The 17226-nt window shown below is 38.3% G+C and overlaps 1 protein-coding gene across 5 annotated transcripts in view; it reads left to right on the forward strand.

Annotated features, from left to right (window-relative positions):
* Positions 1-17226, forward strand: part of inpp4b (inositol polyphosphate-4-phosphatase type II B) — a 330847-nt gene that overhangs the window by 172943 nt on the left and 140678 nt on the right. For 4 of the 5 annotated variants that reach the window (XM_028466420.1, XM_028466336.1, XM_028466506.1 and 1 more), the window contains one exon: positions 15377-15456. In XM_028466420.1, coding sequence (XP_028322221.1) covers positions 15377-15456 — 80 coding nt within the window. Of the gene's footprint in view, positions 1-4342; positions 4404-15376; positions 15457-17226 lie in introns of those variants that run through there. The other variant, XM_028466756.1, reaches the window with a different exon arrangement.

Genomic DNA, 17226 nt, shown 5'->3' on the forward strand with positions numbered 1-17226 from the left:
ATGCTGCGTTCACCCACCAGCGACACATCCAACTCGGTGAGTTTCACTGCCTGCTGAAGCGAGGAGCTGTGCTCTTTTTTCTCCTCTCATAAACATAAACCACCAGTGAAAAAAGCCGGTGTGATTAGCGGCTAATGCTATGCTAGCTCAGTGCTACAGAGAGAACTTTTACCTGCTACTACCACCTACTCGCTGATTCTCCTCCACTCCTAATCCTTCCTAGTCCAGTCCCGGTTATAAAGACCGTGTCATACAGCTCCAGGTGGTCACACACAGCTTCTACTCCATGGTTGAATGCGTGAACAGACCGGTGTCCATGTTGACGGCCTGACGTCATCATCAACAAAGACTCTTTTTGTTTTCGGCATCAATGTCTGATCACTAGTAGTGTGACTCTGAAGCGCTGTATGTTTGAAAACAGGTTATAATTTAAAATCTACGAAGGTTTGAACTTTGAGAGTGTTTAAACAAGAGAGAAATGTTCATTCCTGTCTGAGAAAAGTGTCTAAAGTGTGTGGTGAGGGGTTTTACAGCCTTAAAACATGTTTAATAATTAAATAATAAGCTGACTACTTTGCGGATTTCACCTATTACAGGTTATTTTTAGAACATAACCCACGCAATAAAAGAGGGACTACTGTATACAGTACCTATGAAGTAGCTCACACTTTCAGAAAGGTTGGTGACCCCTGATTTAGATGTTACCTAGACAATGCTTTTGAGTAAACCCTTGCATGCTGAGAAAGAACATGCAATACCTGCAGGACATGTGTCGACCAGTGTCTAAACCGTCTCTATCTGATGATTCCCAGACTGAGAGAAAAAGTAGTTCATTAGAAAACACTCCCCACAAAGATTTGATCCTTTTACTTCAACTTGAAATGTATCATAACAAATAGTCCTGCTCGCTGAGTGATTAATGTTTTAGAGTACTGAGGTTTGGTCGTAGCCTCAGGGCTCAGCTTGTAGAGGTCCGACCCTTCTGTTTCGAGAGGATGCACTCAAGTCTAGTTTTGTCTGTTGCACGGTAGATTTATAGAGGAGCAAACCCTCCAGAGCTCATGCAGCATCAATCTCTGTCTTTCTCTCTGTCTTGGCTGTTACCACCTCTGGGCTGCACAATTGTTCTCAGTAATGGTCTCCCACTCTTTAAGGGTTGAGAAGAGTCGGTTTGATCCTAGCTGTTTAGCTTCCCTTCTTCTGCAGAAGAGAGCTATTGATTGTCAAGGCATGATCTGGCATAATGTACCGTCATTGTTTGGACTGTGCATGTGAGGAGCAGGAGCAGAGTATCCCATAGCTTTGGGGTGAACTGGGAGCTTTATGCTGTTACATAAGGGGAGGGGAATTGCAACATGCAGACTACCTTTCATCAGACTACAGCTATGTAGAGGAAATCTTACTGAGAACCCTGTTATTTCTTCGCTATGTACAAAATTACATGCCTATTGTTCATTGTGAGCCTAAGATATGCTTTCCTGGTGTTTGTAAAATTAAAACAAAAACAAAATTTGTGTAACAAAATACAAGGCAAGTAAGATTTTCTCTATGTTTGAGAAAGAGTTCAATGACCTATTCCAATCCTGGTTTAATCTGGACAAAAATCCTCAGTTTTTAACGAAGAAAACTCTTCCATTCCCAAATGAGTTTAAAACTTGCCATCCATTCTCTACATTGTAGCTCTTAGCTTAATCAAAGCAGAATACGTTTGTGACCACAGCCTCCATCAGCCTGTAATAAGTGTACAACAAAGAGACAATGATTAATTACTTGCTAATTGTAATTGCATTGCTGTGCTGGACAGAGAAAAGAAGTCTATTAAAACGCCGCTCCATCAAAACAGCTTTAAAATATGCACTGCTGTAACTCTGTTGTAGTGCTGGTCAATAGAGGAGGAGTTTGAACGAGGCGCCATCGTCTTTAGACCTCCTTTAAAATCATGTTTACAGACTATAACCTTGATTTTATCCCCTAGTTTGCAGCGGGATTTACCATTAAAAGTTTATGGAGCAAAGCAGAGAGTTACACCAGTGACGTGCGGTGAGGCACCGACTCCTCTGAAGTCAGATGCACAAACCTATGAACACGAATAGATGCTTAAATGCATTTTTTTTTTTTTATATCATTCTACATTTGTAAATTTGTAAATAGGGAGCAGTTATTTGCTTCTACGTTAACTTTGAATTTATTGTATCCTGCAATTGCAAGAAGTTGCATATACTGTATTGTAAGTTCTTGCACTGAAATTGTACGAGTTTGAATACATTCAACAATAAACATTCTGATTCTGATTATATATATATATTTGTTTTTTTTTTTTAAATAATTGAAACATTTAGTTGTTGTTAAAAGCTTGATTATGCTTTAATCCTATCCATATGTTTCAATAATTCAATGGCCAAAAAACAGATTCATATATATATATAAGGTTTAAAAACATTTGAATAAAATTAATGTTTTTTGGTTGTAGTCTTTTTTGGGGCTGATTTCTCTTTTGTTAATAAAATGAAAATTGTGAGTGATCTTATGAAGTTTGGGGTTTAAGGGTCTTGTTTAGGGGACTAATGGTGGGAAAGGTCACGCCTGCTCTCTGCAAGTCTCCTTAAAGCTGAAAACTGCCTCCTGTCTATGAGTCCTCTTAATGTCTGGCTCACACTGTCATTTTCAACTGCACATTTAAAAGATGATGCAGCCGTCCGAAAAACTGAATATGTCTCACACATTCATTAAATATAGTATACGCACTGCGGAATGTCTGTATGTGCAGTAAATGAGTAGTCAATCTTTTTTCTATAAGAGCTCACCCTGTATTGGCCATGTTCCAATAATTTTACAATTTTCCCAGTAAAAGCCGCACCATCACATAGGCCGCCACTCTATTGGCTGATGATGATGCCCTTCAAATGACTCAGCAATCAGAACGTGCAGGTAGGTGGGCTGCTAGACTCCCCTTCGGTTAACAGAGATTTCCGTGTATTTACGCGTATTGTGATGAGTGTCAGCTAATACGTTTCATCTCAACATGAACTCACCTCCTCACTGCCTTCAGTCCATTTACAGCTTTTTATAGTCAGTTTTTACTGGATCCAGACTGATACACTGCTCAGCCTTAGGAGCAATCCACGCCGAGTCCGGACTCTGAGTCAGAACCCAACATAGTGATTTTGCAACTTTATGCTTTATGGTTTCCTTCTTTTACAAACTAGCTACCGGTACTTTTTACTATATCCAGGCTGTTCCAGCACTCGCTCTGTGTGTGTGTGTGTGTGTGTCAGATCTTTTCACTTAAGCTTCTCCATCAGCAAACTTAATGCCGTTTATTGTTTCTTATTATTAAAAACTGGCTGAGATATCTTACATTTTAAACCTTATTGTACTTTTTATACGCTCTTCCCACCGTCATTGCATATGAGCAAGCACTGCTCCCCGGTCCAGAAACTTCAATTGATTATTAGTATTTGCTTTTTATTCAAACAATCAGCGATCTTATTTTAGGAAAATAGAAAATAAAAACTAATATTCAACAGATGTATGACTTCTGCTGTCCGGCACGCGAACCATGATGCATTTGTCCTGTTATTAAAGCTTTGAGTGCTTTCCCTTTTCTCGTTTCTAATGGTTCAGTTCACCGGGATGTTCAGTAGCTATTACAGTTCAGTCATTCCGCTTTCGGGGTGACTGTTGGTATGTCTGCCTTCCGACAGCAGCAATTTGTGCAGACCGACTGAAAAATTCACACATAGAGCACACCTTGGCCACACCCTCATCTTTAAATGAAAAAAAATAGTAGGATAATAATAAATAATAGGAAAATACGGTACATCCACGATATAAAGAGAGAAAGCAACTGGCATGCTCTGATTGGCTGCTTCACCCTCGCTCTTTTTCAATACGTAAATTCAGCCATTGTCACCATAAAACTGTTGAAATCATACAAAAATATAATTTATAGAGCAGTCAAGTAGATGGATTCATTTTCCCCCACCTACACTGACTGCACGTCACTGGAGAGTACAGGCCCAGAAGAGAGAAGAACTACTTTTGCTTCTTACTTCTGCACAATGGAGATTAGCGGTGTTTGGAGTTTGATTTTCTGTAAATGCAACTTGTGCTCCCGCTGCAGTCATCTGGTTATCATAAGAGCAGAACCAAAGGTTAACAAAGTGTGAAAGAGATAAAGGGCAGAAGAAAAGGGAATGTGAGATAGTGGGCTAATCTTGTTTGGGGACAAGCATTGACAAGCTAAAGAACACTAGTGAGCACATTCTGTAAATGATCTTAAAATGAAGTGACCTTTTTTATGAGTGCCATTGCAGCGATAATGCTTGTATTACTTATGGCTTTTTCCAACTCTAGTAACAGGAAGAATCACAACATTCTAAACAGATCTGATCCCTAAAAAAGTGAGTATGTGAGTATTTACCTCCTGGGTGAACATATGTTTTGGTTAGCTGGGACATTGCTTTACAAAATTCGTAATTTCAGCTCATGAAACCATCAGTAATCTAAAAATACACACACTCACAGACACTTTAATTTGCTTTGCAGTCTTTGATGTTGCAGAATGATGTGCAATGAATTTTCTGTTTTGGTTTAGAAGCCAGTTCTGCCACTGCAGAGTGATGTACGAAGAAAACGTAGTTTAAAAAAGTAAATTGAATTAGTGAGAATCTGTTTTGAAGTGTCAAACTGTGAGGATACTCATTAAGGTGGAACAATGAATAAATTTGATTGTCATATTTGCTTATTTCACTTCCGTGAGTTGTTTGACTTCAGTAGCAGTCTAACTGAGATACAAAATCCATTTAGTAATGACAGGACTGTAAGACAGGAACTTTATTTTGTAGAGTAGGATATTCGTTCAGTCTTAGTGTTTGCTCTGTATTGCATTTGCTGTTGTTAGTACTGCTAGTCAATCTCTTAAATTAACAATTGTGCCAAATCAACATTTTCATTGTAATTTACTAGGGATGTAACGATTCACTCAACTCCCGATACGATTCGATTCACGATACTGGGTTCACGATACGATTCTCTCACGATTTATTTTACAAAATGGGACTGCAGACAAAGAAAATACGGTACTATTTTCCTTTTATTTTTCATTGTCAAAAGAATTCCTTGATATACTATTCAAAACAATGCAATTTAACTAAAAATAAATCTTGAATGAAATAAATAAAGGAATAATACAAATGAAAATGAATCCTATTAATTTAAATTCTGGTTCTATAATAAACAATGCAAAACTGCATAATAGTTCTTTTTCTTTTTAAAAGTGCAACTGAAAATGTATTTTGTGCCTTAACAATTGGACTTAAAAAAAAAACAAAAAAACGTGATTGTACTGATTTATGTCATATTTGTTTGGACCAGCAGAGGGCGCTGGTGACACAGTGGTCGGTTGGCATGCAGCTATTCTAGCAGTGAAGAAGAGAAGCTATGCTAGCAGACAGAGCTAATAGAAAAACGAGACTTTTACAGATATTCAAGTAATATTACAGATATTCTTTCGGTGCTAAAGGGGTAATGAATCATTTATTAACATATTTAAGAGTAGAAGGCGGCCAGAAAGAAAGTATTGGCAGACTCCGCCCGCGGCCTACACGCGTGGATGCCTCTGCTGGTTAAAAAAAGTACTGCGATTCAATTTTCAGAAAATCGATATCAACTGTGATACCTATGAATCGATTTTTAACTGCCTTACGATTAATCGTTACATCCCTATAATTTACACTTGTTGACATTAAAGAAAGATAAGAACTATCACTGAGATATTGTCACACAGATGAAACACCTTGATAAATTATGAACCTGTAATTTTTACTGCTTGTAATGTCATTTTGGTGCAAAAAAACCACAACAAAAAACATCTATATATATATATATATATATATATATAATATTTTTTTTTTTTTTTTAAACTAAGGCTATAGCCAATATAATTTATTTCTTTTATGTCAATTTTTTAAATACAGTATTTAACAGCAGAATTATGTGGCCTTTAATGTGGCCAAAGATGCAGAAAGATGAGCATAGCCTGGTGATCCTAAACATCAACTGAATGATAAAATTAAGGCCAAAAACCTATTATAACAAAGATGAACTAAATCATTACCAGCCTAACAGAACCTTGTCAGTCTTCCATGTTCCTGTTGAGCCTTTGAATTCCTTTAAATGAACCTCAGCCTTTTCTGCCTTTGCTTTGTTCTTCAGTACAAGGCTAGTGGAAATAGTGATTTGGTCAAAAATCTATAAAAACCTTCCAGCATTTTACACGTGTTATGAGAGAACACTTGACCTCTGCACCTTCTCTTAGCTCTGTATTCAAGCTGTAGAAAATAAGTACCATGATGGTATTGTTCAGCCAATCAGATCTTTTTTTTTACAAACCAGATCTTCCATGAGATGTTTTGGGCCTTACTATTGGCTGCTCTTCAAAAGTCCTTTTGGTAGTGCAGGTGTAATGGCAGGTTTTCCGACAAAAAAAGTCCAAATTGATGCATAAGTTCAGTTTGTCTATGAGAGACGGATAAAGTACCTGTAATGCGGTAATGGTAAGTTTCCGACTTAACATAAACTTAAAGTATTTTAGTTATTTATAAAGCACAGGTAAAAATGATCAGATGATTCTTAGAAGTTCTTGCTTTCATGGAGAAAAAATGTGCTTGGGAAAACAAATCTACACCTCAGAAGAAACACAATATGCATGCTACATTAGCATTGTGGGAAGGAGACAACAACAAGCGCCAGTTTTTCAATTGATAGAGGAGAACAGCATGATTGAAGCAGAGGCGTATAGATATTTGCTCTCACCACGTGAAATTCACAAGGTGACGTTCACATGGCGAGTAGAGTAAGGCAATTACAATTTCCTGCTCCAAAAGATGTGGGAAATGGACAAGGACATACTATTTCCCTATTTCAGTTACCTGCCCATTCTGATTGGCCGAGTCATTTGAAGGGCTCCCTCATCAGCCGATAGGGTGTGGTCTAAGGCCCTTATTTTGGTGACCTAAAGCACAGCTTTGCACTGCATTTTGATCACTGCACCTGATTTCTCAGTTGTTTAGCAAAAAAAGTGGCTATTGTTTAAGTCATGAATTGAAATTGATTATGCATTACTTTTCTAATAAATCTTCATTTTATTCTATTTCATCTGTCATTGATAAAATGTTTTTTTTTGTATATTTGTCATCAAAGTGCTATAGTACTAAAAGGCCAGTTTAGGGTCAGTGATGGATGCACTGATCTTCTGTGTGCAGGTTGTTTGTAAAGCTTGTGTGATCAGTGCTCATCACCTCTCCCTTCCTTCTCTTCTGTGCACAACACTGAGAGTGCACTGTGTGTGTATCCGTGCCTCTCTCCACTCCTTATTGGACACATACATATGCAGCCACGCATATTGACCACTCATGTGTGGCTGAAGAAAAAACAGCTTGAAACTGTCTATCATATTCAAATGTGAACAAACACTCACTTTCCTCTCCTTTACACTGTATTGTCTGTGTTTGTAGCCCCTCCCCTCCAATATTGTACACTGCCGACACAGTCCTACCGTACAGGAGTGAGAACCGTACTTGTGAGAACTTTGGGGTGTGGCATGAAATCAACCAATTGTGTGACTCTCACAGCGAATGTGTGAGGGTTGGCAGCGTATGTAGAATATCTATATATTCAAAATATGTTCAATGGACATATTGGCAGAACAGATGTGTTCCTGGGTATTATGACCCAAAACTCCAAAACTCAAAGGATTTCATTTTGTTTTTGCCAATAAATCAGAGAGAACACATTTATCATTTCTCATTTAGAATGAAACTGCTTTGTCAACAGGCACTTCATGTCGAACTAGAGACTATCAAACCGAAGCTGTAATAATGGGGGAAACATAGATTGAAGGAAAAACAGGTGAGGAATCTAAAAAGTTGCAGCAGATGAGCTTATGGTTTTGGATTGTGCTCTTTCGGGGCATCGCGGGCTGAACCATTTTTCAGGTCCTGGGTGGAATCCAAACCAAAATGTAAGCTGCCAAAGGCATTTGTTTTGTCATCTTTTCAAAAACCAATACATTTATTGCTGGCAGATTTTTATGAGGCTGATGAGTAATGTGTGTACATTGCTGCAGTGACAGTGGTCAGCGGTAAGTTATGCTTAATGTAATTATAGTGTGTGTATTTATGGCTTTTTGTTTAACTGACACATTAGCCCCAATAGGTAATTAGTACGAGCTATTCCTAGCATGCCTTCGTCTACTCTTCAGGAACTCGCAGTTGGAATGCTTTTGAATATGTCAGAAATGTTGAACTTCAAAGTGTGGCATTAAATATGCTCCTATTGCACTGTGCTCGAATCGTATTGTGAAGGAGCTTTGATCTTGGATTCTCCATGCATGCTGTTCCTGCAAAACTCTGACTAATTCCTATTGTGTGCTGAAATGTATAGTTGGATGGAATACAAAGAAAGGACACAAAACACATCAGTAATCGCAGACAAAAATAAGCAGGAACCTGCTAAGAATACACAAACAGATTTGGCAGCAGTTGTCTGCATGAGTTCAGGTGTGTAGTCAGAATGCGCCGGTAGTGCAATTTTTTAACAAAAGTTATTTAAATCTGACAGTAGCTAAGACTTATTAAGACGTAGTAAGAATGGGTGCCTCCTTACTGCAGCGACCTCCAGTGGGCTTTTTGAGTTCAACTGTGTTTTGTACTTATGTGTCCTATTGTGTTTGCTTGTGTAGCTGCTCAGGATGATAAGGGACTGAGTAAGGCTTGGCCTTTGTTCTGATAGTATTACTCATTCCCATGTGCCAGCATGGGTAAATTAAACCTCACTTAATCCAAGGTTTGGGCTTATTCACTTAAACCCTTGGTGGCACTTTACCTCTGATGTATGTGTCCAAAAACACATCAGTGGTATTTCTTCTTATTCTCAGTGGACGGTGACAATATTTACAAATTGATTAATTCTAACATGAGGAGAGCTTTGAAAAGCTCTCTGGTCTTCATCAGTATCTGTGTTTTTTCATGTGTCATGTACTGTAGCATCGTACTAAAGGTTAATTTCTGCAGCCATCATAAGTATGTCTGTTCCTGTTGGTCCTCTGAGTCACAGACTGCAAACAACAAAGTGTCACACACAGGACGTCCCTCTACCTGGTTTTCTGTAGCTAGAGCTTTCTACCCATTCATTGAGTGTGTTCTTTCCTTTCTTTCTGTGGATGTCTGTTGTTTAACCCTCCTTTTCCTTCTCCCGCCTCGATTCCCTCAGTGTCTCTATTTGTCGCCTACTTCTCCTCTCTCCTCTCTCTCTCTCTCTCTCGCTCTCTCGCTCTCTCGCTATGCTCTTGCTTAACATTAAGCTGCAGCAATATCACCAGTAGCTCAGCCTCAGCCAGTTTTCAGTCACAACGTAGAATGCGATGTGTGTCAGCGTGTCTCCAGTGATTCTGACAGCGTGCGCGTCTGCTGAGCTTTAAACAGCAACTAGACGATGATCATGGAGTTACTTTGACCGAGGGATTGAAGAAGAAATGCAAAACAACCACTGAAGAGCTCTTTAGGAAGAAGCATTACTTTTAGTCTTTTTTTTGGTGTTTATTTCTGTCCCTTTTCCTGTCAGACTTCCTTCATTCTCTTCTTTTCTTGCTGGCTTCCACATCTACAGCTGCTAGGATTGTGTTTAACTGTAAGTTGGCCTGGGGCATGCATGTGTGATTGCACAATTTCAACTTCCTTGTGTGATAATTTTAGCCTGAGTGCATACATTTTCATGCTAGAATAAATGGCATGTCATGACAAGCCTAATGACTTAATTAGGCCAATTTGTAGTGCCCTGTTTGAAGCAGGGAAGCCATGCATTCATGTAGACAAGAGTGACCTCAGTGTAAATCTGTTCTTATTCATAAACCGACGCACATTATCGCTGCTGCCATCCTATTTAAAATGTCATTTAATTATGGGAATGGGAATTGATGTCCTCTCCTCTGAGTAGTTTCAGCAATTTAAAACCATAGGAACAAAATGACAGGGGATGCGTGTGCGTGTTTGTCCCTTAGGGTGTTGAAAAAATCAATAGATCCACTTCTTTAGTTGGACTGTTTACAGCTGCCGACTGATATGCAGACAGTGTTGCCTCCACAGACAGGAGCTCTGGATTGCTTCCAGATGTGTTGTCTGCATAATGATGTTTTTCAGTTTTTGCACATCACTAATTTGTTGCATTTGATCTCCTTATAAGTCGTAAAAGTGTAACTTTTATTGCTCTTTGGCTTTTTTTCCTCTTTTTTTTTTTCCTCATTTTGTCTTTGTACTTAATTGTCCCCCTGCAAAGCATAGTAAACCCACAATGATAGGACATAAATATATTGCAGGGATTTTGAGAAAACTAAAAATGTTTCCTAAAAGCTCTGGCATCAACAGAGAGTGTCTCAGGTATGGTTGAGAAAAGGTGAGAAGAAGAATAGACACTAGAGAGAGGAACAGAGATAGCAACAGTTTGGGGCCATCATGAGCAATATTAATGTATCCCAGCAAAGCATCATTTGTGTTCTTTTTTCACCCTGCACTTTATTTTTACCTTATCTTTCTGCGGTGTAGCCCTTTAGACTGCACTCTCCAGAGTTTCATTACTTTTAAAGCCTTCATTGTGCGGGTCTATAGAAAATGCTAATGAATGGGTTTCTGAGACTATTTTCTATACGCTGTGTCTTCTCCAAGTAATGGCTGCGTTGGGATTTGATGTTCCCACAACATTGGGTAATGCCTTCTGTGTTACGTGGTTTAGGTTATCAGGGCATACAGGGAACAGGCATATTCGATCAGTGTTAAAGAACAAGACGTTACGCACATTAGCATATTAGGGATCCAACTCTTTATTTCCTGAGGACATTGTACTCTGCCTTATAAACTTGTGACTGAATGTTATTCCTGGAAATGTGTCACTGTAAATTTGAGATGTCCTTAAACCCTCTCCATAGCTATTTTTTTTTTTTGTCACAGTGCTTTTCCCCCACAGCACTGACCTTGTGTTTTTGTCTGTTCCTCATTTTCTGTTGGCATGTATGTGTGTTTGGTTGCTTGTGAGTAAATCAGGAAGGAGAATGTGTTTGTGGCAGTATGTATGCAGAGATTTTAAATGGGTACAAAGAAAAGTGCTGGGGAGGAAAAGATTGAGAAGAAAGGTCAGTAGACAGGATGCCCTTTTTTATCTGATCGGAGGAGACTGCCGCAAGACCAAAACAGGGGAGTGGAATAAAAAGCAAAGCACTATTAGAAACAGAGAGGAAGCAAGATTAAAAACAGATGTAGAGCTATACTTAAATAAAAAGGTTTTAAAAGTAAATAGAGAAGTCATAAAAATGGAATGAGTCATGCGGTGGGACTAGCAGCTGTCATGTGACGTGTCAGCAGGTACTGTGTTTGTAGGTGGGGGCGTGAAACCTGCCCTCTGAACCAAAATTCCTAATTGGTGTAACATCATCCATCATCCTATTTTTAATGGCATAATTACTTCACCTTCACAAAGGTTTTCATAACCTTTTTTCCAACATTAGAGCTTTGCCTACAACTAAAGGTCTTCGCAATAAGACAAGTTATCCATGAAGTGTGGGTCACACCCTACTACTAGGCTGTATCTATCATTACCTCCGCCAAGGAGGTTATGTTTTAGCTGGTAATTGTTTTTGTCTGTGAACAGATAAAACTAATGAACAGATTATAATTATTTTTCAGGAACTATCCAAAATGGGATAAGGAGCAAGTGATCAGCTTTATATATATATATAATATTATATATATATATATAATATATATATATATTTCATTTGAATCAGTATCCCAAATCTGGATCCGTTTTTTTGAAAATTGATAAATCCCAATGTTCAGCTGTCTGTGCTGGTTCTACAACACATCTTGCTGGTCATTAGTTCCATTTCACTTTCTGTTTTGAGCATAGAACATCACAGCCAGGTGATGGAAATGTCTTAAAAGCCTTCAAAGTTTCAATGAACATCGTACAATGATAACGATCACTGATCCAGATAACTGGCAATATCTGGTAAATAGGAGATTTGGTGCTTGGCAGAGGTTTGCACTCTCGGGGACGGATTCACTATGATCTGAAATAAAGGGTGGTTAACCAGTTGCATCCCTAAATCCTTTGGTGAAGCAGTCTCCTCATCTGCTGCGAGTAATTCTTTAAGATTGCAGCAATGGTTAGTACATGTGCAGAAGTGGTGGAGAACGCCCTTTTTAAATGGGCGTTTGCTCGTTCAATGTGGAGAAGTGAGTGCACAGATGCACACAATGACATTTGAGGAAGTTAAATTGGAGACAGATGGACTTCCCTGTTTTAAAAAAAACACAACAACTTTAAAACCTAATGATATTTTCCACCCTAATTTAATGTGGCTGCTCCGTCAGGTTCTCTAACTTTGCTCCATGAAAAATAGGTTTGGACTCTCATATGTGAACATTGCGCCATCACTGCGTAAATTATGCATCTGATCAGCTGATTTTGCCTGATCCTCCTTCCATCAACGCAACTCCAGAGTTTGACTGTCAAAACATCACTGAAGCGTCTATAGCGCACAGCAGCACCCTCTCTCCACCGCAGCGACTCCACACACGCACCACCGCGGGTGTGAAGCTTTTTCTTTCCCTCACACACATTTTACTCACGGTTTATTTTCTCATTCATTGGCTGTTAGTATTGACTATTGTTTTATTTGAATCATTTTCTTATACTAGAAAGGTTAACTGGAGCCTTTTTTTTCCATCTCCACTGTGTTTTGTGTCAACATGTACTGCAGCTAATGTCTGCGTGTGTGTTTGCACCTGCTTGTACTATTTTCCTGTGCTAAGACAATCACCGCAAACAGTTCCAGACTTGATGAATTGCATTGTGCCCACTGCATTATTTATTTGCATGTCCTCCTCCCATTTTTTTTGCGCCCCTTGTGAGCTCCGCCTACTATACATATTCATTAGTGGGGAAACGCGCTAAATGGATTGAAGGCATATTGTGACGTGCAGCAGCACCTGATTCCCTGGGGTTTGTACGGCTTATTAGCGTGTGGAGTGACATTTGCACACATTTTAATACCCCTAAACCTTTAGTGAATCCGCCCCTTTCAAGTTACTATTTTTTTATTGATGAAAAATAAATGTTAAAACAAATTCCTATCAGTAAATGATCCAAACTGATGTCTCTTTTTTATTTTTTCACACAACAGGTAAATTATTTTACACAAGTGCACAAGTTGTTTGTGCTTCTTTATGCCATATTTAATGTAAATTCTATATTTTTTTTTCCACAGGCATTAATTAATTTAGCTATTAGTCAATGGTAAATGTAGAAGGAAAATGTATCTCAGACTTGAACGTTAATAAGATCGAAGATTAATGGGATTGCTGGATCCTAAGTTTTAAGGGAATTATAAGTTGTTCTTAGCATTCATACGTTTTGGGATGGCATACCAAATGTGTATATTCAAGATATGTAGCTTCATCTGTATTCTAAAGTAGATCTAGTTTTTATTAGAATTGGGTGTCATTTGTCTAACTACTCCCCCCTTCAGGTGTATCCTTTCCTTTTGGCAATGCCTGAAAATCAATGATTTATGAAAGTCTTTGTATAGAGAGTAAAAAGGCGATTGTTGAAGCTTTCAGAAAAAGTAAAACATTTCTTGGGCTCCAAGTTACTGCAAATTGTTGATCATGGTTGAGGAAATCTAGCTGTAATGTGTTATTAAAAAAATGAATAATAAAAGATAAACCCAAAAAAACAAAAAGCTTGTAGTTCATTTTCAATTTCTCTGTCGATAAACTTTGTCTTTTATCAGTAGCCATGATAAACACATTCATTAAGCTTGAAACACTTTTCTATTTATTGCAAAAACACCAAAAAAAAGGCAAGTAAGATAAAATAAAAAGCTAATTGTTGCAATTCCTTTGTGTTTTTGTTTCACAGAAAAAAAAAAGTTTGAAAAAACTGTAATGAAAAGAATCCCAATAACATGAGACATGAATCTAGCTGCTGATACATTTGACTCTTGGCTACTGAGGCCTTTAAAGTAATTTACCACCACGGTGTAGGAATCTGTGAACTCACCTCTGCACCTGCAGTTAATTATGAACCTCATGTTTCAGGGTTCTTTACAGCGGTCTGTGTCCTTGGCACAGACGTCGCCCACACTTGCTGTAGCACAACCGACTGTGTTGTGTTGATCGAGTTATTTTCAGGTATAGGACTTAATTCTGTGTGTGTGTGCGTGTGCATAGGACTGTGCATGCCCATGAGAGTGTGTTTACAATGGATCATCTCTCTCTCTCTCTGATGACCTCCTCCAACACCTTTTTCTTTTCCTGACCCATTTCTGGTGTGCCAACATATCATGCTCATATCAAGGCTCAAGCAGGCATGTGTTGTTCGGGCAGTGAAAAAGGGGACTGTAATCATGATTAATCTCGATTAACTCAGAAAAATCATGCGATTAAAATTTTTAATGGTTTGACAGTATATATACATACTATTCTGAGTTATTCATGATACTTTTTTATTGCTGAAACTGTGTATTTTGTCATGGCAACATGAATGTAATGTATAAGCAACTCTGAACAACAAAGGTTCAGTATTTGTTCAAAGTGCTTCTTTTCAATTGATATTTCCTTTACAAGAACGCAGATCTATTGTTTTTTTTTCTCCTTGGTAGTTTGCATTGAATTAAACCCAGTCACTTGTAGCCACTGCTAGGTCAGTGCTAAACTACACCTCCCCTCAGTGTGAGCCAAACTTAAAAGTCATAAGCTAAGGCATTGTCAAACATGCTGTAATGCTGCAACACTCTGCTGCTACATCTCTCTGCTGCATCATATTTTTAGCACAATCTGTGGCAGGTGTGGTTACTTTATTTTTAGTTTCAATCAGTGACTCAGCAGAAAAAAAATCTCACCTCCAACTCTGCTAATGACTGAAACCATAGGTAAAGGGATCCTTCAACTGTTTTTACGAATGTGGCCTAAAACCTTTGAAATGTCCTTATAGGAAGATCTATGCCTAACAAAACGCATTATTTTGCACCATATTCTTTTCATTAACTTTTAAAAATCGGACTAACTTACCATTTGAGAGCCTGTGTGCAGCCATGTTGAAATGACGTCATTGAAAACGCGAATCGGCCATTTCAGCCCATTGAGTTCTATGGGAGGTGAAGCATTCAGGATCATTTAGCAGCTTTTTCAGTCAAAACGACTTGTGCTGCTTTGGGTTGCTCTAAAAATCAGTGAAAGTTAAAAAAGTTTTGTTTACCATAGATGTATTATATTTTCAGTGCTTATCACTTAATTTGATTTTACATTTTTTGTATTTCCAGAGCAGCTTCCTGGGCAGTGCTACATTTTCAGTCGGGGACCTTCTGAGGGCTAAAGATGAACGACTGACCTTGAGTCTCAGGTAAGGCAGTTTCATCCCTGCTTGTGGCTCTGTGATCTTTTCATGCCAAACAGGACTCAGACTGACTAATGAGTATTCTGCTATAAAAAGGCACTATCAGATCAGCATAAAAGATGAAACAGGAAAAGAAACCAATCCATGGATGCTGCTGCACCAGGCTTAGGCGTGTTACATTTGTGGCTATATTATTTGATGTGTTTGATTATAGGAAACAGTTCTTTGGTCTTTCTGTACGTAAGTAGTGTCTTAATTTTTATACGTTTTTTGCAAAATAAATGTATAGAAGTTGTTGGCCATTAATAAATAATAATAAGTACATCATAGATCTCACAGGAAATTGTAATGATGAAAAGAAAGCAATACTCGCCATAATAACTGAGAATGTGTTTTTTTTCAACCTTAATGCTTTCAGGGTCTCACTCATTGATTTGTCGGAATATATTTTTCTGTCCTTCACCTACATGCATTCAAAGTTGTGTATGGACAGGCAATCTTCGCTCTTTCATTTTTGACTAGTTTTTTTTGTTATGCTTTTCATTTCCTATAGGTGATCTCCAGGTCACCCAGTATAATTGTATCTCGCCTAATAGACCGTGAGCTGTTGTGTGTGTGTGTGTGTGTAAGGGCTGTTCATACAAAATGCACAGAATCTCTTTTATCTCCAGTGAATATACATTAACGTACCGTTTCCTGCTGTGGGTTGTTGCTTGGTTGAATGTGTTTTATTCTGGAGAATCACATTGAAGCCTTTCTTGACACTGACACATAATGCTTTTTAAGAACTGCTGACAAATGGCTTTCAGAAATACAAATGCTACCCGTTGTCCATTGTTAATTGGCCAACAGAGAAGATTAGAAAAATCTTAGAAAAAGTATGGCCCCAGACATAAAACATGTGTTGTTATTGCACTTTCTTGTTCTACCACTAGACGGCAGAGGTGAACATAATAGATTACAGTACTCACGTTACTTTGATTGAGTAGCTTTCATGGGTACTTGTACTTTTTTGAAAGTATTTTTAAATCAGTAATTCAACATGTTCCTTTTTTAAAGAAGTAAAGTAATTTGTTTAATATCTACACCCAAACGTTACTGGGTAAATCGGGCCCGATCACGTAGTTTCAGACTCGATCGGAATCGGACGTTATCTTCCGATCAGGACCCGGATATATTTGTATATTTATTATCATTATAGGGGTGGGCGGTATACCGGGTTTATACCAAATACCGGTGTATATTTTCATTATGATATAAATTTTTAATATACCGCCGTACCGGTATATTGATTACACAACGTTCGGAACGCAACGCTGCGCCGCATCAGACCGGAGCTTTTTCAATGTTGCTCTGGGAAGGTAAACAGTAGTGCTTTGGTTATGGTGTAAATGGATAAGAAAGCTCTGAAGCTACAGAACTAGTAGAACATGATGACACAGAAGAACTTGTGTCAGAAAGAGGAGCCCTGTCTGTTGTTTGGTTGGCAGAGCAAGTTGGATGCAGAGCGGAGGTTCATTTTTATATTAGACATTTTTATTTAATATTTAATTTTGTAATATAGTCTAAAGTGAAATTCATTTAAAGGGGACATATCATGCGAAATCCACTTTTTTACCCCTTAAATGCATATTTATCTCGCTCCGCCGGGTCATACTCTGGCTCTAACATGTAAGGCTGGATGGACAAGTTTTCCGTTGTTGACATTTTATAAATAACGTGTGAATAAACATTTTCTGTGCCGCTAGACCAGGGGTGTCCAATTCCGGTCCTCGA

This window comes from Gouania willdenowi, chromosome 1, assembly GCF_900634775.1.
Source record: "Gouania willdenowi chromosome 1, fGouWil2.1, whole genome shotgun sequence".
NCBI lineage: Eukaryota > Metazoa > Chordata > Actinopteri > Blenniiformes > Gobiesocidae > Gouania > Gouania willdenowi.